Source organism: Sebastes fasciatus, chromosome 16, assembly GCF_043250625.1.
Source record: "Sebastes fasciatus isolate fSebFas1 chromosome 16, fSebFas1.pri, whole genome shotgun sequence".
Taxonomy (NCBI): Eukaryota; Metazoa; Chordata; class Actinopteri; order Perciformes; family Sebastidae; genus Sebastes; species Sebastes fasciatus.
The window spans coordinates 3,942,215-3,963,501 of NC_133810.1; the positions used below are offsets into that span (position 1 = coordinate 3,942,215).

Below are 21,287 nucleotides of genomic sequence, written 5' to 3' on the forward strand. Positions count from 1 at the left end.
GGCTTTGGAGGGACGTAGTGACAGGCGGATACGCGATGTGGATCACTCACATCAGGAACAGGAAACTAAAGGCCAATTAGGAACAGCAGAGACCAAAGCTCTGGGCCCCGACAACACCCAAACACTGCGACCTTTACAAAATACAAATTCCCAAAGAGTACTTTTTTTCATATCTCCTCCCCAGTTTGTTCCTCTAAGGATGTTTTCTTTGCCTCTGAATTCAATTTATTAGCAGAATAACAGACAATAATGATGAGAAATCCAAAAAGAGAAGGCAAATCATAAATAGATGAGGACATGAAAGACGCCGCGTTAAGCAAACATAATTACATCCTGCAGGAGTTTGAGATAAGAAAGCAAGGACAACAAAAACATCTAATATCAAAATAAGCAATTTACATGTCAGTCAAACATGAAAAGGTTATGTGATGTGAACATTAACACAATTACTAATAAAACATAGAGTTCTTCCTCTTCGCCTCCCAGCGAAGCCAGTCACTCCCAGCTTATCTCTTCCTGTGTTATATAAAGGAACTGAGGCAGCCCTGATGATGTCTGCAGGCCAGCTCCTCACAGAGCCGTGGTCCAAGTGAAGGGATGAAGAACAGTGAAGCTGACAGGTTTGCACTCCTGGGAGGAGTTGTGGTCACTGTTGTCACCCTAACACAACTATACCAGACCCATCACGGTGAAGCTGTGACAGCATGGCAGACACACACTTAGGGGCTCTGTGTTTCGTGGTGGCACAAAAAGTGACTTGCTGTGTGCTGCAGTGGGAAGAGGGCACCAGTTACACAATTTTGCTGTCAGGTTTTACACTTTTCACTATTCATCAAACTGCTAAAAGTTTGAGAATTAAGTGAAAGAGTAAAAATCCTACAAACTTTTACGAGTGCTCCAGAGTTATCTTAAATTGGTGGAGTAGCCTGTCGAGGTGAGCACACACCTTCTGAGAAATGTTTTTGGAATGACTGCGCAATACAACATGGTTATTATAACCAATGTGTTATCTGAGGCAATATGTTAAAATTCAGAATTGGGTGGGTTTAGATTTTGCAGCTGCTGCTTTCTTGTGAACCGTTATCTCAAAATGCACATTGGCAGCGGTGCAAACAAAAAGAATAAAGCCGGCATTGATTGTCTGCACTTGTTGATGTATTAAATTCCCCATATTATCCGTTTTCTGTGCTGTACTGCACCTATCTACCAGCAGCAGACCTCCCTTCCTGCTCCAACTTCTCTCTTCTTTTTGTTTCCGTTTCAGCCAATTTCAAACCATTTTCCTCCCCCATTTATATATATATATTCATGAATTATAAATATATTGAAATGCTGTTAATTTCATTTGGTACTTGCTACTGGAGTTAACATTTATTACACACAAAAAATAAACTTTTATAAAAAATGAAATTTAAAAGAATGTATGCTTTTGCTGAATAACAGCAGAGAAGACCCATTAGCCTCATTGGACAAAACTCTGTTAGATGCATCCCAGGACTTATAGGTCCAAGAGTTGAAGACCTGCAATGTGATGCACACATTTAATATCTGTCCGTTACAATTTGATTACCTATTGCAGAAAATGGCATAAGTAACTGCATTTCCTTAAACATTGATGGGCTTTATGATCTCTGTCTGAAGTAGTCATCTCTTTATTTAAAAAACGGCATCGCAGTCAATATTATTTCAAACTAAGACAATGAAAATACCAAACATGAGCAAAGGTCTCATTACCCATTCACCCATTTATTTATTTACAAATGTCAAACACACAGACTTACAGTAAAACATACATGTGAAATATGATCCTATCAGATGGTCTACAGACTGTGGATGATGGTTCGGTTCCTGAGGTCCTGGACGTACTCTTTGGCCTGGTCAAAGCTCGTCTTCTGCTCCGTTTTGGGCGGCGGGCCCTCCACCAGCTTCACAAAGTAGTGACAGTAAACTTTGTCCATGATGCCAAACATCCCCCGGCCGTGGTAACGGATCCGCTTCAGGTACTTCCCTTTGCCGGAGTAGGACTCAGCTGCAGGAGGGGAGACGGGAGGGCACGGTGTGTGATTAAAGAGGGGATGAGATAAACGGAGAGGGAGAGAGAGAGAGGGAGAGAGAGAGAGACAGATAAGGTCCAGAATACTCATTCAATTTGTAGAGGTGCCTTTGAATGAAAACTGGTCAAAATAACAAAGATTGTGCTGAGTTTAGTCTTATCTGTAATAACATCTGCAACTCCACATAAATTACTCTGCACACCACCTGAACTCAAAAAGAAATCTACTGCTTTTTTAAAAATAGAAATAAAAAATAATAATCATTACCTGCTTACCCTCCTACTGAAGGTCATTTCTCCCATTCGGAAATTTATTTTCTTGCTTTTGGCACACTGGCTGACAGCATGTGATGACTAATGGGATTTTTGAGCAGTTTTTGGGAAGCTAAATGTTTTTCATTTGCAGTTTTGTTTCAGTCGAAGTCTTTGAAAATTCAAGTCAACATGTTTAAACTGATTATTTAAAATGTCAAACAGTTATTATCTCCACCAACGAGGGTCTGTGTTCAGGCTTGTCTTTCTATTTTTTTTTTGTCAGTCAACAGAATGTCATAAAGACTGCTCAATAAAAGGTGATTCATGTTGGGATGTCTTGAGTCATCCCAGACGTCACTACATGGGATAAAAATTACATTGCTTTTTAGTCCAAATGTCCCGTTGTACATTTATATTAACTTTATTTAAATGTATTTATATTTTATTTTATTTATTTTATTTTATTTATTTTATTTTATTTATTTTATTTATATAAACTGTACATTTATCAGAGACCATTAACAGCGACTCACATCAGCCACTATGTTTAATAAAAACAACAAAACCTTAATTTATAGAGCAGACTCAACTTGTTTTTAATACTTAGCCATCCAGCTGCAGGAGATTATGTTATATTAATAATGTGTAGTTGTGCTGTAGACACTTACCTACATAAAGGTTGGATTTGTACTCTACATTGTGATTTTTGACCGCCATCTCCTGAGCTTCCTCAAGAACCTGAACAAACAAACAAAGAGCTGTGACATCCATAAATACACTTCTAGTGTGTAGGTGTGATGGGGGATGATGTCAAAATAATGCATGAAACACAACAACTCAATAAATAAAACATGAGCGGTGAAAATGGAAACATTTTAAATCATAAATAAATATTTCATATCTTTAATACTGTATAATATTTTTGTGACTGTGGTGTCTAGTTTTATTAAACACACACATCTTGGCCATCAGTAATTAAAGGGTGAACATGCAGCTTCGAACCTCTTTCATGATCCTCGCCCCTTTCTTGTCGTTGAACTCCAGCTGTGCGATGGCCTGATCGATGCTCATCCCTTGGATCTGTGAAGGAGAACAAACAGTGAGATGCAACAACAACATTTCTTCCACAGCTGTTAGGACAGTAAGGTGTTGAACTGCCTGAGGAAGCCACTTTTTAGCACCATGCTTAAGTAAACCCTGACCACAGTGGGTCTATGGACAAAACAGGAAAAATCCAGATGCAACAGAAAAGATTAAAACTCACAAGGGTTTGTACAGCCATAGAGAAGCATGAGTTTTTGTTGTTTTAATAATGGAAAGTGTTAAATTCTGGACCCAGGGTGCCAGACAATAGTGCTGTAGGATGACGTATTTTTGTAGGCCAACCATGAAGTTAGCATCGCCCTGGTCCCCGCGGTAAGAAGCCAATGGGATTTTTCCATTGGGTTTTGGATTATTGGAAAAAATAAGCTCTGTGGCGAACAAATGTTAATGATACTTACATGTTTTATTCAGCAAGATAATCTCCACAAATGAACAACACTTTTGTGATTTTTGAAGCGTAAATGTAATTGCCAGAAGCAAAAAGAAAACGTTAGGCTAAAAAACAAAGTACTTCACGTCACCACCACTAAACTCAAGACGGACTAGTGTTCTTATTTCAGGCATCTAATCAAAAACCCATTGACTTTGAGACGAGGGAACTGGAAGTGCTAAAATGCTAATTCTTTCTGGGTTTTAGGACTCATTCCTGCAGCACTCTATAACAACATGAAAATGCCTGATTGATTTTTTTCACCAATTAAGTGCAGTAGATCATGAAAAAATAATGGAAATGTTTAAAAATGCCTTCTCTCACAATGTTAAAAAATTATTTATAAATATTCCTGATACATTAATGACTTGGTCTTTGGCATTTCATTAAGATCTGCTGACAAATCTTTTAAAATATCCCGTTAACTAACAAGAGTAGATTCATCACCACCGCTAGTTTACCCGCAAATCTCTAAATTTCCTCTCAGCTGACTGTAATCTACAGGGACCTCTGTCAACGCCTGTTTGAAACAAGTGTCAGCTTCAAGCATTTGACTGGAGGTGACGGGTGCAAAATAACTCACTAAAGTGGAGATATGATTTACTTGAAGATAGTATTTTTGATGAGGAAATTCTCCGCTGTGGATCTCACCATTTTGGCCAGGTACCACATCTTGTCTTTGCTGTACTTGATCTGCCGCCTGCTGTGGTGGATCTCCTGAAAGAAGAAAACATATTCAGATGTTTGTAGAGACAAGAGACAACGTCTGCACTGGATATGGAAATGATCGCATAACTTACTCAAACATATACATAGTGTACACATACATAGGTCCATAACTGTGTGGTTAGCAATCCAAAGAAACTCTGAAGTAAAACCCTCCAGACACCAGACTGGGATATCCTCTCACTCCACACTTCCTATTATAAGCAGACAGAAAGACTTACTGCTGGTCTGCGAGGATCATCTGGTAGCTGAGGTGGAAATAACTCCAGGTTCCTCCTCTCCCAGTTCTTTGATTCCAGTGACGAGCTGGTGTGGAGACATGAGAGCTGCTGAGGACTGCTACCACCGAGAACCTGTAACCTGGAGAGACGGTTAGGGAAGTGAAAAAAGGAACATTTAGTTGCATGATGACCATTCTCACGCTGCTCACCATCTATTCTAAGATTCCCACTAAATTTGAAGTCACAATCCCAAACCCATATAGTTGATTAATCGGTTTGAGTATTTTTTTAAAGAAAAAAAAAAAGTCAAAATTCTCTGATTCCAGCTTCTGAAATGTGAATTATCTGTTTGCTTTACTCCTTTATGACAGTAAACTGAATATCTTTGAGTTGTGGACAAAACAAGACATTTGAGGACATCATCTCGGGCACTGATTGGCATTTTTCACAATTTTATAGAGCAACAACTAATCATTTATTTGAGAAAATAATCTACAGATTGGTTGACAATTAAAATAATCATTAGTTGCAGCCCTTGACATCACAAAATACTAAACATTTGTATAGCTTTTTTATGATATACAATATTACTTTTTTGATGAAATCTTTTACGGCAGAGTATACTATGACTTTTTAATTATATATTGTATTGCATAATATATACTATTACTTGTTTTTATGACTTTTTCCATGACATAGTGAGATCATCTGGGTTATCAGATCTATCTATTCTAAGATGTGTCCTCTGGGAGGTGCTACAGGTCTCTGTGAACCAAAACATTCTGCTTTAAGAACATGTTTTTTCTCCCTTTGCAATAAGGATTTCAGCTTTTTCTGCCCATCTGAGAATACTGTTAAGTTTGTGCATCATATGGCAGCTTATATTGATGCATGTCTGTGCATAATGCTGCTGCACACTGTGAACTGAGCCTTGTTAACATGCCATTACCAACAATTTGATCACAATTTGAAGGTGCAAATTGCTCCAATCATTTCTGTTGTTACTGCAGAATCCTCTGGATGCATTTGGTCTATTCTTGTATGATAAAACCAAAGTGAGCATCAAATCAGTAACATGTGTCCTTCTGCAGAGACAGTGCTAGTTAGCTGAGTAGCTCTGATTCTCTACTAATATACTAATATATATGTTCTTACCTTGAGTGGAACACCCCAGATAGATTCCTAATAAAAGCCATACCTGAAAACGAGTAGGAATCCGTTAAAACATCATCAGAAGACACAATAAACATCATATTATGGCACATTGAGTGTAAAACTCAGGCTGCATTTCTGTTACCTCGTCCTGTCATTGCAGTCGCCATGGTGCATTTTTACGACAACAGTGGTTCGCTTTACGGTAGTTATGTTGTTGTTTGTTTTATCGTCTTCGCTGCGTTTAACACCTATTTGATTGCATATTACAACTTTGTTTACTTATTTATTCAACTTTGTTTAATAATAATGTATAAAAGTGTTTTTAAAACGCTGTAATTGTGTTTTATGAGATAGCAAACTCGACGTAATTTGACCCAACTAGGATTCCGTACTCGGTGCCGAGCAGGATTTACGACAACAGAGGTTTGTTTTACGGTAGTTATGTTGTTGTTTGTTTTGTCGTCTTCGCTGCGTTTAACACCTATTTGATTGTATATTACAACTTTGTTTACTTATTTATTCAACTTTGTTTAATATTAATGTATAAAAGAGGGTTTTAAAAAGCTGTAATTGTGTTTTATGAGATAGCAAACTCGACGTAATTTGACCCAACTAGGATTCCGTACTAGGCGCCGGGCAGGATTTACGACAACAGTGGTTTGTTTTACGGTAGTTATGTTGTTGTTTGTTTTGTCGTCTTTGCTGCCTTTAACACCTATTTGATTATATATTATACTTCTTTATATTAATTTATTCAAGTTGTTTTAATAATAATTTATAAAAATGTTTCTAAAAAGCTGTAATTGTGTTTTTTGAGAAAGCAAACTCGACATTATTTGACCCAACTAGGATTCCGTACTCGGCGCCGTGCAGGATTTACGACAACAGTGGTTTGTTTTACAGTAGTTATGTTGTTGTTTGTTTTGTCGTCTTCGCTGCGTTTAACACCTATTTGATTGTATATTATAATTTTGTATAGTTATTTATTCAAGTTTTTTTAATAATAATGTATAAAAGTGTTTTTTAAAAGCTGTAATTGTGTTTTTTGAGAAAGCAAACTCGACGTCATTTGACCCAATTCGGATTCCATACTCCGGCAGGATTTACGACAGCACGCTGGCCGTACGGCCGGTAGTAGTGTATTGGTAACGACAGGGCAGGTAACATGTGAGGAGTGTTTCTTTGCTTTATCACACATTATTAGAGATTATTAGAGATTATTAAGCGTCATGCAGGACAGGTCGCTTCCCGCCTCTCCCAACTGGTACTGCTCGCGCTGCAGTGACGTCAACAGAGCAGGTTTACTGGGAGCAGGAGCCAAAAACATCATCTACCTGATAGATGTGTCTGCAGCCTCCTGCAGGGTTACAGGTGAGTACATGCTGAGCATCACACACACACACAGACAGGCTCACTGTGGTGCTCATCCTCCAGCCTCTGCATGAGGAGAAAAGTTCATGTTACATGCATGTTTTCTTTGTCCACATCCAGGTGATCAGATGATCTCAGGTGTGATGATGTCACATCTGGAAACAGATGTCTAATCTGGCTCAAATTATTAGTTGATTAATCTAGTTAGTCAATCACTGGAAAGACAAATACATCTTTGGTTTATCTAGGCCTACTCAAGTTCAAGTAACAGACTGAACTGAATTGATTTATTGAGCACTTAAACTGATCATCATATTCATTGATTAATCAATCAAGTCATTTATCAACCAGAAATATATACTAGTTCCAGCTTCTCCAAAAATATATATTTAGGTTTTAGGCTGTTGGTCAGAAAAAACAGGCAATTTCAAGATCAATCTATCCATCTTGGGAAATTTTCTGTTAATTTTAATTAATGAATCAATTAAAGGGGTAGGCCTACTCATGATTTATTATTGTACTTTCATAAAGTTTGGGGACCTACAAGAGACATATTTTAAATAAAGAATCATCAAAATCAAAGCAGTAGAGTAAAAGTCAAGTTCATCTTCTCTTTTTGTATGAATGTCCTAAAACACTGGACCTCGTAATGCAGGGGTCAGCAACCGTTACTGTCAAAAGAGACATTTTAGGCAAAAAAAAAATAATAATAATCTGTCTGGAGCTGCAAAACATTTGATCATTGTGATGAAGGTAACACAGTTTATAGTCTAAATATATCTAATATTAGTCTAATGCAGTGAGGGCCAAAGAGACAATGTACTACGGAGTATTAGGGCCACATTGAGGGAAAAAACATCTGAGATTTACACAATAAAGTCAGAATATTACAAGAATAATGTCATAACTTTACGAGAATAAAGTCATAATTTTACGGAGAATAAAGTCGTAATATTACGAGAATAAAGTCGTAACTTTACGAGAAAAAAGTCGTAATATTACGAGAATAAAATCATAACTTTACAAGATTTTTTTTTTATATTACAAGAATAAAGTCATAGCTTTACGAGAAAAAAGTCGTAATATTACGAGAATAAAGTCATAACTCAATCAGTCAATGCCGGGCATCACATACAAACACAGACAGCGTCACTGTGGTGCTGATCCTGCAGCCTCTCTGTATGAGGAGAAAAGTTCATGTTACACGCCTTGTCCACATCAAGGTGACCAGATCATCTCAGGTGTGATGATTTCAGCTCCTCGAGTGGAGTAATGAAAGAGAAACATATTTATGATCTGGCTCAAATTATTAGTTGATTAATCTAGTTAGTCAATCACTGGAAAGCCAAATTAATCTCTGTTCGGCTGTGTGAAGATACAGATCTCAAACCATCATCCCAAATGTCTTGTGATTCAATAAAGCAGAGACGTTAAAGGCTTATTCCTCAGGTTTGGTATTGTTTTTCTATCTTTGCTTTATGATAAGACGCTGACAAACTGTCTGTGTTTTTCCAGGTGAGCTCGTCGGCCATAAAGACTTGGTGTCGGGCTTTTCGTTCTGTCAGCATGAGGGGCAGAGTCACATCTGTGTCAGCTCCTCCAATGATGGGAGCGTTCGCTTCTGGGACTCAGACAACAAGGTCCTCATAAGAGAGGATGCAGCTCATCAGGTGAGTGTTGACGTTCATGTTCTGTTGTGTCACTTCAACAGAAACGGTGTGTTTCACGACACACTGGTGCCCCCCGCAGGCTGCAGTCAGAGGCAAAGGAAACTACTGTAGGAGGCTGAAGCAGTCTTTCTCTACAGATCTTTTAGAAGTGATGATGCAGATAACTGAGCCTGTCAGCTACTCTCACACATTTTGCTTTCACATTATTGTGCTGTCACGGCGTGAGCGTGCTGCTGACCCGGTCTGGAGAGAGACAGCTAAGGACAGGATGTCACTACAGTGTTGTTATTCCCTCCCACACACAGAGCCCCGTCGCGGCGGTGCACTGGTCTCCGGTGGATAAAAACCTGGTGGTGTCGGGGGATGAGAAGGGCATCGTGGTCTGTCACTGGTACAACACGGGAGACACCGCCAGCTTCTTCCCAGAGCCAAGGACCATCTTCTGCCTCACCTGCTCCCCTCACACCTGGAGCTCTGTGGCTGTGGGGTAAGAAGAAGACCACAGAGAGCACACTTCACTCTCTGCTGGATCACAACTCTTTAAATGGTTTCCTTTAAACAAAGTCCAGAAAATTTCAAATCTGAACCACAGATAAGTGGTTTCAGTGGGGCTTAGTTTGGTTATGAAATTAGATGTCCTAGAAGTCTTACATGTCTGATATTTTATGAATACCAGGGGTTCTTCATTTTGACATAAACCATATGTGATTGTGAACGCCTTATGCTAAACTGTAGAAAGAAATCCAAACACTTCTCTGGAGCCCTCAATAAAAAACAATAATAAAAAAAGAAATCGTAGAATCCATAAAATACCAAAACCAAAGCAGAATCTAAATATCAGTGATCGTGACCGTGCTCTCATTGTTTTGTTTAAGGTACAAAGATGGGATGATCGTGCTGATTGATGTGAGTAAGAAAGGAGAGGTGATGCACCGTCTCCGCGGACACGACGATGAGATCCACTCGCTGGCGTGGTCGCCGATGGCGAGTGAGGACGCCCTCTACAGCAGACCTGAGGACAGTGAAGGTAGCAGTGTACAATCATTTAAAAAAAAAAAGAAAAACATCACACTGGTTTGGTGCACGATTGTGTGAGCAGCTATATATATATATTTTTTTTTTTCAATGTGTGTTAATTCTGCACAAATAAGTGCATTTTGACAGGAAAAAATGTGTTTATTTTTCATCCTATAGCATTCAGTGGAGCGTCTGCAGGAGACGAGAAGGGCTGCTATCTTGCGTCTGGCAGCAAAGACCAGACGATGAGGATCTGGAGCTCAGCGAAGGGAAAAAGTAAGACAATCATGTGACGTTTGAGCTGCAACTAGCCAGGATTTTGTGCTCATTCATTATTTCCTCCTGATGACTATCATATCAAAGTGAAAAGGCCTCTATGAGGTATCTGTATGTCCATTAAGATACCCCAAAACATGTTGACGGAGTATTAAATTGTTAATTTATAATAAAAAAAAGTTAAATTGTTCGGTCAGTGTTCAGGAAAAAAGGAGAATTGATTGAATTTCATTGCACAACAAAAGTGAAATGTAGGTTTATTTACTGCCCCCCCCCTGCAGGTGTGATGACTCTGAAGCTGCCGTATCTGAAGAAAAGAGGCTCTGCAGTCGACCCCGGGGTCAAAGAGAGACTCTGGCTCCACGTCCACTGGCCGAAGGGACGACCAACGCAGCTCGTGTCCAGCTGCTTCGGGTAACACACACATCTTCAATCAATCAGAACATCAGAAAGGACGCCTGATGAAACATGACAATAGCAGAGCTCAGTAGTCAGTCTGTCGTGTCTTCAGTAGGGTTGGATTTGACACATAATATGACACATCATATGACTTTTTTGCCTTAGAAAGTCACTCACAGTGCAGTAAAACTGGACCATGCAAGAGACAAAAAACATCCACCCTGTACAGAGACACATTTATCTTCAATTACTTCAATTAGCTATAAACATGCTTGACTTATTTGTATATACGTTTGTGTACGTGCGTCCACAGTGGTGAGTTGGTGATGTGGGACTTGACCAGGACGGGGAAGCAGAGGTGGACTCTGTTCGGAACGTCTTCAGAGGGTCAGAACCACAACAGGATCGTCTTCAACATGAGTTCAGTCTTCCTGCAGGACGACAGAGAGCTGCTCATCAGCACCTCCATGGACAGAGAGGTGGGTCGCCTTCTTTGGTCTCACGCTCATGAATGCTCTCTTCTAGCTGCCTTATTGGAGGAGTGGCGGTGTATTTTTATTTTTCCAGATTAAATGCTGGGACCTGGACACTCTGGACTGCTGCTGGACTCTGCCCACCCTGGGCGGTTTCGTCTACGCCCTGACCTTCTCCCCCGTGGGCGCAGGGTGTCTGGCGCTGGGCGTCGGTGACAACATGATCCGGGTGTGGAACACGCTGACCACCCAGAACCAGTACGACACCAGGTCCTTCTGGCAGGGCATCAAGTCCAAAGTCACAGCGGTAAGATGTTTGGATTGAAATCTCTGCGAGTTTGAACTTCTATTTATTTTTCTCACCAGTGTTGACGTCTACTGAATGTGACAAAGCAATTAGCCCCAATATTTGTTTTTGTTAGGATACATGCAGAATTGAACATCTGTGAGGAAGATTGTGGAGAGGATTATTATGATTAGGTTAGACTCGAATTGTTTGTTTTTGCATGAAGCGTCCTCCGTTATCGACAGCCATTACTCATTTTCACAAACTCTTAACATGACACAAAGACGAGATTAAGAAACTTTTCTTCCACTGCAGCTGGCGTGGCACCCACAAAAAGAAGGATCCTTGTCTTTTGGAACGGACGATGGTAAAGTTGGGATCTACGAAGTCTTCTCAAACAGGTAAGATTGCCCTGATAACACCATATTGCAACCTGTGAGTGTCTGCTGTCTACAGCGCTCTCCCTCAATACTGGACCAATTTCACAAGTTATTGTCCAGGTTGAAAAATACTGAACATTGTTTAATATATTCAAAAATCCGCTTTGTGTGTTTTGTGAAGAAGGAATCAAGCATGCACATGATGCATTTTTAGTTGGAGAAATTGAACATAAACATAACTTTTGTTTGTTTACAATGAAACTCCTTTTAAAGATGACTGCATGGTTTTTAACTGCAAAAAAGGATGACTGTTGAGATTTGGACTTTAAGTTTGGAGACTTTTCTGAAAGTCATGAAGTTAAACCCTTGCTTGTTTTTTTTCCGTTGGGGGCCTCGTGGATTTTTCTCATAATCCCTCGAGTCCCCGGAGTCCCATTGTCCTGCAGCTATCTATGTCATGTATTCCTGACTGGGCATTTGTTCTGCTTCGTCTCCTCCCAGGCCTCCTCAGATATCGAGCTCCTATCACAGAAAGACCGTGTACACATTGGCCTGGGGACCCCCGGTCCCCCCAGTGTCGTTCGGTAAGTTCCTAATGAACTCTTAGCAACTGCTGCTGTTTTCTCTCCGAACGCTCTGACCCAGCAAGAAACGCCGGCGGGTGGGACGCCGGGAACCAGTGAGTCAGCGAAAAGAAGCCCAAACATCTCCGCACGCCCTTTTTGTAATCGACTCTGTAATTGAATGAGCTGAGAAAACATTTACTGCTCACCCCCCCCCCACTTCAGCCACTCACGGGGAAATCTAGGACGAGGGAAGTTAATTTTACCAGCTGTCGGCAGATGACATTTTGATTACAGTATCAAGTCGCTCGGCTTCCGAGCCATAAACATGATTGTTGCCGTGCCAACAATCTGCTGATGGCTCCTAAACCAACAAAAGGAGCCACTTATTTGTTTACTCGCAGCCTCGAGACGCCGGCTCGGCTCACTTCATGTTTCTGGTGGAGTTCTGTGACGTTCAGGTCGTCAGGATGACTTACAAAAGGTGTGCAGAGGAAATTAGGTCCAGCGTCTTTCTCCGTCTCCGGGTATCTCAACTGTACTTTTTGTTCTTTACATTTTAATACTCGGCACAATGAGTGCTTCTTGTAATATGGTTTTCTGCCGGGTGCCCAGTTTTCAACTTGTACAGGAACCAGGCTGAGACACATTGAAGGGTTCACAGGTTAAAAGGTTCATATCGGTATTCTCGAGTTAAAGTTGCCAGTACAACGTGGTTGAATTTAAAGGAAACTTTACTTTTTTATTCGATCATCCACTTATTTGGAAGTTTAAGCAAATGAAGCTTGAGGTTTAAAAGGTTGCAACGTTTGTCAATAGTTTGTAGACGGTGAACACGTCACCCTGAAACCATCTATAGTTCTGTTTGTTTTGTGTGTGATGTTCAGGTTCAGCAGCAGGAAAGCCGTCCCACAGCCTGTACAGCTGCGCCGGCGAAGGCGTCATCCTGCAGCACGATCCGTCTAAGCTGAGCGGCGAGGCGTCGGACATCGACAAGCTGATCAGAGACACCAACAGCATCAAGGTAAGAGGGATGTTGATGTGATGATGATGATGTCGTTCTCTGGACCTTTTAACCTGTTGTCATGGGGTTAAGTTCATGCTTTTTCCAAGATGGGTTTATAAGTTCACAGACTTGTCGAGGCTTTAATGGAGCAGATATCGTGGCCGGCGCTCTGCTGGCTGTTTGTTTCATGTTTTTCTGCTGAATGTAAATGGAGGTAATTTGAATAGGTTTATGAACGTGAGCTCTGCTTCTCCAACAGCACAAGCTGTCTCCACACACCGACCTCAACTGGAAGCCAGATGGGAAAGTGGTTGCCATCGGCAACGAGGACGGGTGAGTGACCGGCCGGGCCTTGACCCGCCGCATAACGCAGACCATCAACCTGTGGAGTCCTGTGAAGGACCAACTGTCTGATGAAGTTCTTGTGTTCCCTTTCTTTCATCCGTCTGACCACATGCTCTCTGCTGCAGGTGTATTGATGTGTACGAGGCTCCCAGTCTGAAGCTGCTGTGCAGCATCCAGCAGCACCACAAGATCATCAACACGTTACGCTGGCATCACGACCACGGATCCCCGCCAGAGCTGCACTGCCTCCTGGCCTCGGGCTCCAGCAACGCCACCGTCTACGTGCACGACCTCCGCTCCGTCATAGGTGGGAGGACACCTCAGACATGTTGTATTTTATTATTTGTGAGAGCTTGCATTTTTTCTCTGAACACACGTCTTAGATTGTAACATTTTAAGAGCTCAGTAGGTATTGACATTGGTGTTTTAACCCTTTGCACAGAGAATCCTCCAGAAAGCCCCGTGGTGTTGACGGAGCCGTATCGCAGGCTGTGTGGTCATACATCTAAAATCACCGGCATGGCCTGGAGTCCACACCACGAAGCCCGACTGGTCTCCGTCTCTTATGATGGCACAGCACAGGTCAGTACCAGGCCAGCATCATGGGTAACCATGACAATGCATCAGAGTCTGAATCAACCGCACAGCGAGCAGCATCTTGAGTCTGTATGCCACATGGGTTTACTGTTCTCTAATAAATGAACTTTTTGTTAGCTAATGCATGAAACAATTTTTTATCAATATATAGCTCATCTATTTAGATTCCTTGTTTTCTCTGTGATCTTTCTTCCTTTCTAAGTTTTGACGTTGTTGGGTGTTTTTGTTCCGTTCAGGTGTGGGACGTGTTGCAGGAGGCAGCCGTCTCCAACTACCGGGGTCACGTTGGTTATCTGCTGTGCGTGGACTGGTCGCCCGTCGATCCGGATGTGATCTGGACCGGAGGAAAGGACTTCACCCTGCAGGAGTGGAGAGTCTCCAAACAAGAGTTTACAAAACCACCTAAAGGTGAACACCCGTCTTGAAACACCCAGAACCTCATCCTCGAAACACAACTCAAGAATGGCTTAAAGAAAAGTTGTCTTTCTGCCTTTTGGTGTAACCGGCAGACTGTAACGTTCACATTCTTCTCCTCTCAGGTAAAAAGATGGTGGACCTTAAGGAGAAGATGAAAGCCAATAACAAGCAGAAGAGGAAGAACAAGAAGGCGTCGTGGCCCGGAGGAGCCGCACCGCCCGAGATGAACGGAGGGGCAGTTACAGGAGGAGAGAAGGCGGCGGCGACGGGACAGGAGCTGTCTGGTGAAGATGAGGAAGATGAAGCCAGCTCAACAAGCAGTCCTGTACCTCCACCAGGTAAGGGAGTAGTTGTTACAGATTTAAAAAACAATAAGATTGATGAGACAGTTTCAAGTGCATAGCCAACTTAATTCTGAAATTTTGTTTCAGCCACTTTTGAGACGCAAAGAAAATTTTTCACTGCCGTAAAAAGCAAAGACAAACCAGGTACGTACTTTAATTCATATAAACACAACTTCAGCTGAATGTATTTTTGAAATTGTGTGTATACACAGTTACAGTATGTATGTAACTGTATGGGTGTGTGTCTCCAGACTTAAGCTTGTTGAAGAAGAAGAAGCCTCGCTCCATGCTGCCCCTCAGTACCTCCATGGACCATCGGCCCAAAGACGATCTGCTGCAAGACTGCATCACTCTGGCCTCCATCAAACACAGCAGTGGTAAGGCTCAGTCTGCTATGGAGACGTTTAGTGGTTCGCTCAGTGATTATTATACATAGAAAGACAGTTTTGAGGTTTACTGGACTGTGTGTGTGTGTGGTTTCCAGCTCCCCCTGCAGGGTGTGTGCCAGGCCAGGGAGAGCACCTCCATCTGGGTCTCTTCTCTGACAGACCGGCTCTGTACCGCATGTTTGAGGAAGAAGGTATGTAGTCTTTTCCCAGCCTGGTGTCGTATGTCCGCTCTCTGATGAACACAAATCAGTCAGTGAAGTCACTGGATCTGCTGTCTGTTGTTCTGCAGAGGAGGGTCATGTGGAGGCGGCTCACTTCGAATCCGTGGTGTACCTGCGGCTGTGGAGCGGAGACCTGGAGGGGGCGCTGCAGCTCGCCACAGAGAAAGGAGAGCTGAACGACCACCTGCTCTCCATCGCTCCCATGGGTAAAGAGTGGTTTAATATTGACCTTCAACTAACACTCACACTTGACACTTTATCTTATGTATAGAAAGACTTTTTCTCAAATAAAAGAAACAAGGCACACCACAGAGACTGCAAATTCCTCCGCTCCACTGATCCATCAGTACATCCATTCTTAGTAGGTTGCAAATGACAAATCTCTACTTGACAAAAACATCTACGGTATGATAATGTGGCACTGCCTTAATGTTCAAAGCTGATGAAATACAACATGAGGAGGCTTTCAGATGTTGCAGCAGTTCTTGTGTGTTTCCTCCTCCAGCCGGGTTCGAGGTGTGGAGCCGGACGGCGGAGGCCTTCGTCAAGCAGCTGTGTCTGCAGGAGCATTACCTGAAGGCGGCATCCCACCTGCTGTCAGTCAACAAGCTGTACGAGGCCGTCGACCTGCTGCGCTCTCACAAGCTCTACAGGTTCGCTTTCTTTTCTTGTTTTCAGTGTCTTCTCCAGGTGATGTTTGTTCATTATGCTAACAGAGGAGATCTTTGTGTGTTGTTATGTGTCAGGGAGGCCATCGCTTTGGTCAAAGCCAGGCTGCCGGCAGACGAGCCCGTCCTGAAGGAGCTGTACACCTGCTGGGCCGGCGTGCTGGAGAAGGACGGGCATTTCTCTGCAGCTGCTAAATGGTGAGAACTGGAAGGATTTATGGAATTGCTGCCACTTCTCGTGTTTAAACTGGCATTTAATATAATTTATAAACACATTATTTCAACTTGTCCTTTCCTGTTTTGTTTTACCTCGTCTTCCAGTTACCTGGCTGCTGGTGCCGGTTTCGATGCCGCTAAAGTCGTCGCCAGGAAGAACGACGTCTCCTCGCTGAGGACGGCGGCCAGTCTGGCGAGAATCTCCGGAGAGGTCGCTCTGGCGCAGTCGCTGGCGCTGCGGTGTGCTAAAGACCTGGCTGCTGCTCAGGACTGGATCGGAGCCCAGGAGGTCCTGAGCTCACAGGAGAGCCTGCTGGTCAGTGGCAAAAACATCTTGAACATAGAAAAATATTCCTGCAGCATAAATATTTTTTGTAATAAAGTGAAATCACGAATCATCGACATGAAGAACCGTTTCAACTCTCTGCAGGTGCACCGGCTGCATCTCTGCGTCACTGAGCTGACGGGTGTGATGCTGGCAGACCCTCAAGCTGAGTCTCAGCCCTGCGTCTCCAGTCACCCGTGGGCGTCGCCAGGTGAGCGTCACATCAGCATCCAGGACCAAGTGAGAGACGTGTGGGAGAAGCAGTTCGGCGTTTCACAAAAGTCAGCGGGACACCGCGGCGCCGGAGCTCTTCTGCAGGAGCTGAAGTCTGTGGAGAGTCCAACACCCTCCGCCAACGTTCCTCTCAGACAGGTACAGAGTCCTCAAACTGCTTACTTGATTTCATACAGTATGTTTTCAGATATTTATAAGAAGTGTCTTACCTGTTAGAGCAGAGATGAAGAAAGTCGGATAAATTGGTGATGCCACTTTTCTTTTATCTGACTGTCCTGTCGTCTTTCTGTCTTTTGTCGGTGCTCGTGTCTCACTCCTCCTCAGGCTCAGCTGTATTCATCTCTCCATCTGACCCGTGCTGTGTTGAGCTGGTTATTGGACGATGACGGACAGCTGATAAAGGAGTTGTGGCAGGCGGTGGCCTGGCTCAGAGATGCCGGACACGTGTGTGTCTCCGCGGAGCTCTGCAAGCTGCTGTTCCCTGACGGTACGTCTGTCTGTCTAATCAAACAATCAGATTCTAATTTGGTGCAACACAGGGTTTTTGCAACAGAGACAGATATCTGTAACTAGAGCTGTCGCACCACCACCTACATGTTTTCCCTTTCTCTCTCTTTCATCAGGTGACGTCAGCGTTTGTTCCAGGAAACACCCCAAAATACTTCATCACACAGAAGAGGAACCGAAAGCTGCTGCCAGCAGTCTACAGGCTTTTGTCCATTACCACCATCTGTACGAACAATGGTGGAGCAACTCCATCCAGATCCAGAGCAGATGTTCCCTCTCAGCTGCTGACTCCAGTCCCGGAGACGAGGTGAAGGATAAAGTGGTGAACGGAGGTGTATCGGAGTCAGGAGAGAGTGTCTGCCCGGCGATCCAGAGTTGTGATAAACTGGACTTTGATGCGTCCGTGCTTCTGTCTGAGCGTCACGCTGCCTGTCAGGCCACTCAGAGGTCAATGAGAGAGATCCAGGAGCGGCTGACAGCCATGGTGATGAGGCACAGCAGAGCCCAGGGAGGGCAGCTCGACTCTGGGGAGAAAGAAGCAGACGCGCCCACGCAGATCTCCACTGCCAGAGAGTCACCAGACAGCCAGGGGGCCGCTGGGGCTGGGCAACGGTGAGTGATCCGTTATTGGTTATTGATGATTGACTCATTTGTTGTTCTTTCCCAATTTGTGATGTTTGGGTTTGAAACTATAAATATACCTTTCAGAACACTGAAAGATTTCATTCCAAAGACACATGCAGTTGGTTAGATATCAGGAAAAACTTTGACACACTAAAGAGTTTCTCTTCAAATCTATAAGTGTAGATACCACACAGTTAAACATGCCAGAGATTACAGACATTGTGTGAGAATGACTTATAGTACTTTACTGGGTTATTTGTATTTTATACTAGTGTCGAAAAAAGTCAAAGTATAGTATGTCGTAAAATTTCATTAAAAAGTCATAGTATAGTATGTCGACAATTTTCATGGAAAAAAGTCATACTATGTAGAATAATTTCATGAAAAATGTCATAGTACAGCATATCAAAAAAAGACATAAAAAGTCACAGTATAGTATGTCAAAAAATTCAAAGTTTATTTATTTATCATATGAAGAACAATTAAAAGAAAGCGGTCATTACAATTACAATAAATATGAATACAAAAAGATAAGTCACACAAGCAAAATGAGATATCTAAGACAAATAGCGTAAATTAAAACATAGGGCTCAAATAAATATAAAATGAGTAATGTAAATTCGTGGTAGACATTTCAAATGGATAAACTCCATATAAACAGGGACGTAGTATGTACTATATATATATACAGTATATATCTATAGATACAGTATATGTAAACAGTAGTAAAGTATATAGAGCTATGGTGACAGTGTAGTGGTAAGGTGTCAAGAGGTAAACAGCCTTATGCCCTGCGGGATTAAGCTGTGCAGGACCAGATGCTTTGGTACGGTTCGGCAGATGGCAGCAGGCAGAACAGTTTTTGGCTGGGGTGACTGGAATCCCTAAAACATAATGAAAAAAGTCAGTTAGTATGTCCAAAAATTTCGAGAAAAAATGTCATAGTATGTTGAAAAAGTCACAAAAATGTCAATCACAGTATATTATGTCGAAAAAAAGTCATAGTATAGTATGTCAAAAAATTTCATTAAAATGTCATAGTATAGTATGTCGAAAAAAATCAGAAAAAAAGTCATGGTATAGTATGTCGAAAAAGGAGTCATAAATAAGTTATAGTATATCGAAAAAAGTTACTAAAGTATGTTGGGAAAAAAAAAGTGTCGAAAAAAACCTCATCAGAGAAAAAGTCATAGTATAGTATGTCAAAATTTCGTAAAAAATTTCTTCTCAAAAGTCACGAAAAAAGTCATATAGTATGTCTTTAAAAAAATCTGAAAAAAAGTAAAAAAGGAGTCATAAATAAGTTAGTATATCGAAAAAAGTCCCAAAAGTCATAGTACAGTATGTCAAAAAAAAAAATCATAGTATAATTTGTTAAAAAAGTGAAAGTATGTCGAGAGAAAAAAAATGTCATAGTATAGTAAGTCGAAAAAGTCACAGAGAAAGTTGAATAATGTTTTCACAGGAATTAGAAAGGGAATTGTTTTAATTCCTAACACTAGCTCTAAGCAGCTTATAATACATAATTAAAACTACTAAAGCCAAGATTTTTTTTTTAATCAAAGCGAATGTTTAATTAAAAATGCAATAATTTATTTCTGAATTATTTGAATTGTTAAGATGACAATAAAAGTAAAAGGATAACATTTAGAATTGGACTGTTCCGGGGCAGTGGAGTCTTACTGTCAATTATAGTTCTTGGAAAGAAAATCAGAACCGACAGGTCAGACTTTAAAAAAATGGAAATAGCCAAGAAAATGACACCTCTGGTGCATCTCTGTAACAGTCAAAGTTTCCTAGAGTTGTCTTGGAACACTTTCATGACTCACCATTTAAGCCGCTGCATTTTTTCTTCCTCAGGCCTGAGGACCAGGATACTCTGCTCTCTTTGTCTGCCACGATGTCGGAACACCAGAAACAGCTGGCTGACCTGTCGGACACAATCAAGGTACAACTCACTACACAACACATACAGTAGGACATTAGAAAAGGAGAGGAGCAGATTACATTTTATAGGAAAGTTTAAATTTGTACTTGCAATAAACTCCTTAAGGATTTAAGTTTCTGGCAGATGTGGTAAAGCTTTGTCAAAGAAGTGCTCGCCTCATGCTGCCAAAATCAATCTGCATCCAGATTTCACCTTATCATTACTGCTAATGAACATCTTAAATCTGTGTTCCCTCTCAGATGTATGCTCACCCAGACGTCGTTGAATGCTGCCTGGTTCTCCTGCACCTCAGCAAGTCTTCGGCGTCTGTCTCCGAGTCGCTCCAACAAGAGGCCAAAGATCTGCTCCGCAAATACGGAACGAATCCCTCCGTCCTCAAAGCCTCCCAGCAATTCCTCACCTGAATCTTTCGTCAGTAGACTGAAAAGAAGCACTTCCACTGTACATCTATTTGTTGAATAAAAAAACTGTTAATTACAAAATGCTGTTCAAACATCCTAATTCCATTTGAGTCTACATCCAGAAACGCCTGAAGGACGCTCATATATTGATTGCCGTCAGGGCTGCGTGTCCTGGAGCTGGAAGAGATTTGTAAATTGACAGAAAAAGTAACAAACTGTGTTAAACTGCCCAAACTATTTATAGATTGATAAAGTATCAAGCAAAAATGCCAAATATTCTCACATGTAAAGAGCTGTTCAGGTGAATTTTGCCTTAAGAAGGTACAGTAAGTAGGACTTTGCAGCATCTAGTGGTGTGGTTGCAGATTGACACCAACTGAGTATCCCTCCGCTCACTCCTTCCTTTCCAAAACTGCGGTAACGTGAGCCGCAGAGTGCAAAACCGTGGTAACATCCTCACCATAACACTGCTTTAGGAGCAACAGAAATCAGACGGCAGCTGGCGGTACCACGGTTTTGTACTATGCGGCTCACGTTACCGCAGTTGCGTGTCGGAGAACTACAGTGGCCTTCAGTTAACGTAAGAAACGCAAAAGGCTCTCGCTAGAGACGGTGTTTTGTGCTACTGTAGAAACATGGCTGACTCCATGAAGAGGACCCGCTCTC

At 41.9% G+C, this 21,287-nt stretch overlaps 2 protein-coding genes across 3 annotated transcripts; one reads left to right on the top strand and one right to left on the bottom strand.

Annotated features, from left to right (window-relative positions):
- Nucleotides 1-1,734: 1,734 nt before the first annotated feature.
- mrpl22 (mitochondrial ribosomal protein L22) lies at nt 1,735-6,225 on the bottom strand. The gene is made up of 7 exons (XM_074609920.1): nt 6,087-6,225; nt 5,945-5,987; nt 4,790-4,928; nt 4,494-4,559; nt 3,311-3,388; nt 2,977-3,046; nt 1,735-2,029 (listed from the first exon to the last, which is right to left on the bottom strand). The coding sequence occupies exons 1-7, from the start codon at nt 6,109-6,111 to the stop codon at nt 1,821-1,823; spliced, it is 630 nt and encodes a 209-aa protein (XP_074466021.1). The 5' UTR covers nt 6,112-6,225; the 3' UTR covers nt 1,735-1,820.
- An 831-nt stretch (nt 6,226-7,056) lies between these two features.
- On the top strand, nt 7,057-20,702 carry gemin5 (gem (nuclear organelle) associated protein 5). 2 transcript variants are annotated; one of them, XM_074609916.1, is made up of 28 exons: nt 7,057-7,315; nt 8,831-8,985; nt 9,291-9,472; nt 9,861-10,015; nt 10,180-10,278; nt 10,560-10,692; nt 10,991-11,156; nt 11,245-11,457; nt 11,752-11,837; nt 12,318-12,400; nt 13,267-13,403; nt 13,645-13,718; nt 13,856-14,037; nt 14,173-14,312; nt 14,564-14,735; nt 14,867-15,082; nt 15,176-15,232; nt 15,340-15,465; nt 15,573-15,668; nt 15,767-15,904; nt 16,204-16,351; nt 16,445-16,564; nt 16,688-16,898; nt 17,013-17,279; nt 17,466-17,628; nt 17,765-18,260; nt 20,133-20,220; nt 20,460-20,702. In XM_074609916.1, the coding sequence occupies exons 1-28, from the start codon at nt 7,174-7,176 to the stop codon at nt 20,622-20,624; spliced, it is 4,410 nt and encodes a 1,469-aa protein (XP_074466017.1). In that variant the 5' UTR covers nt 7,057-7,173; the 3' UTR covers nt 20,625-20,702. The 2 variants fall into 2 exon arrangements, with proteins under 2 accessions (XP_074466017.1, XP_074466018.1); XM_074609917.1 differs by having other exon boundaries at nt 9,861-10,012.
- Nucleotides 20,703-21,287: the final 585 nt, after the last annotated feature.

Coding starts and splice junctions, on each gene's coding strand:
- mrpl22 (XM_074609920.1), bottom strand. CDS start 6,111: ATGGCGACTGCAATGACAGGACGAG. Junction 4,929..5,944: donor TCTGGGGTGTTCCACTCAAG/GTAAGAACATAT, acceptor CCGTCTCTCCAG/GTTACAGGTTCTCGGTGGTA. Junction 3,047..3,310: donor GGGCGAGGATCATGAAAGAG/GTTCGAAGCTGC, acceptor TTGTTTGTTCAG/GTTCTTGAGGAAGCTCAGGA.
- gemin5 (XM_074609916.1), top strand. CDS start 7,174: ATGCAGGACAGGTCGCTTCCCGCCTCTCCCAACTGGTACTGCTCGCGC. Junction 12,401..13,266: donor GGTCCCCCCAGTGTCGTTCG/GTAAGTTCCTAA, acceptor TGTGATGTTCAG/GTTCAGCAGCAGGAAAGCCG. Junction 18,261..20,132: donor GCCGCTGGGGCTGGGCAACG/GTGAGTGATCCG, acceptor TTTCTTCCTCAG/GCCTGAGGACCAGGATACTC.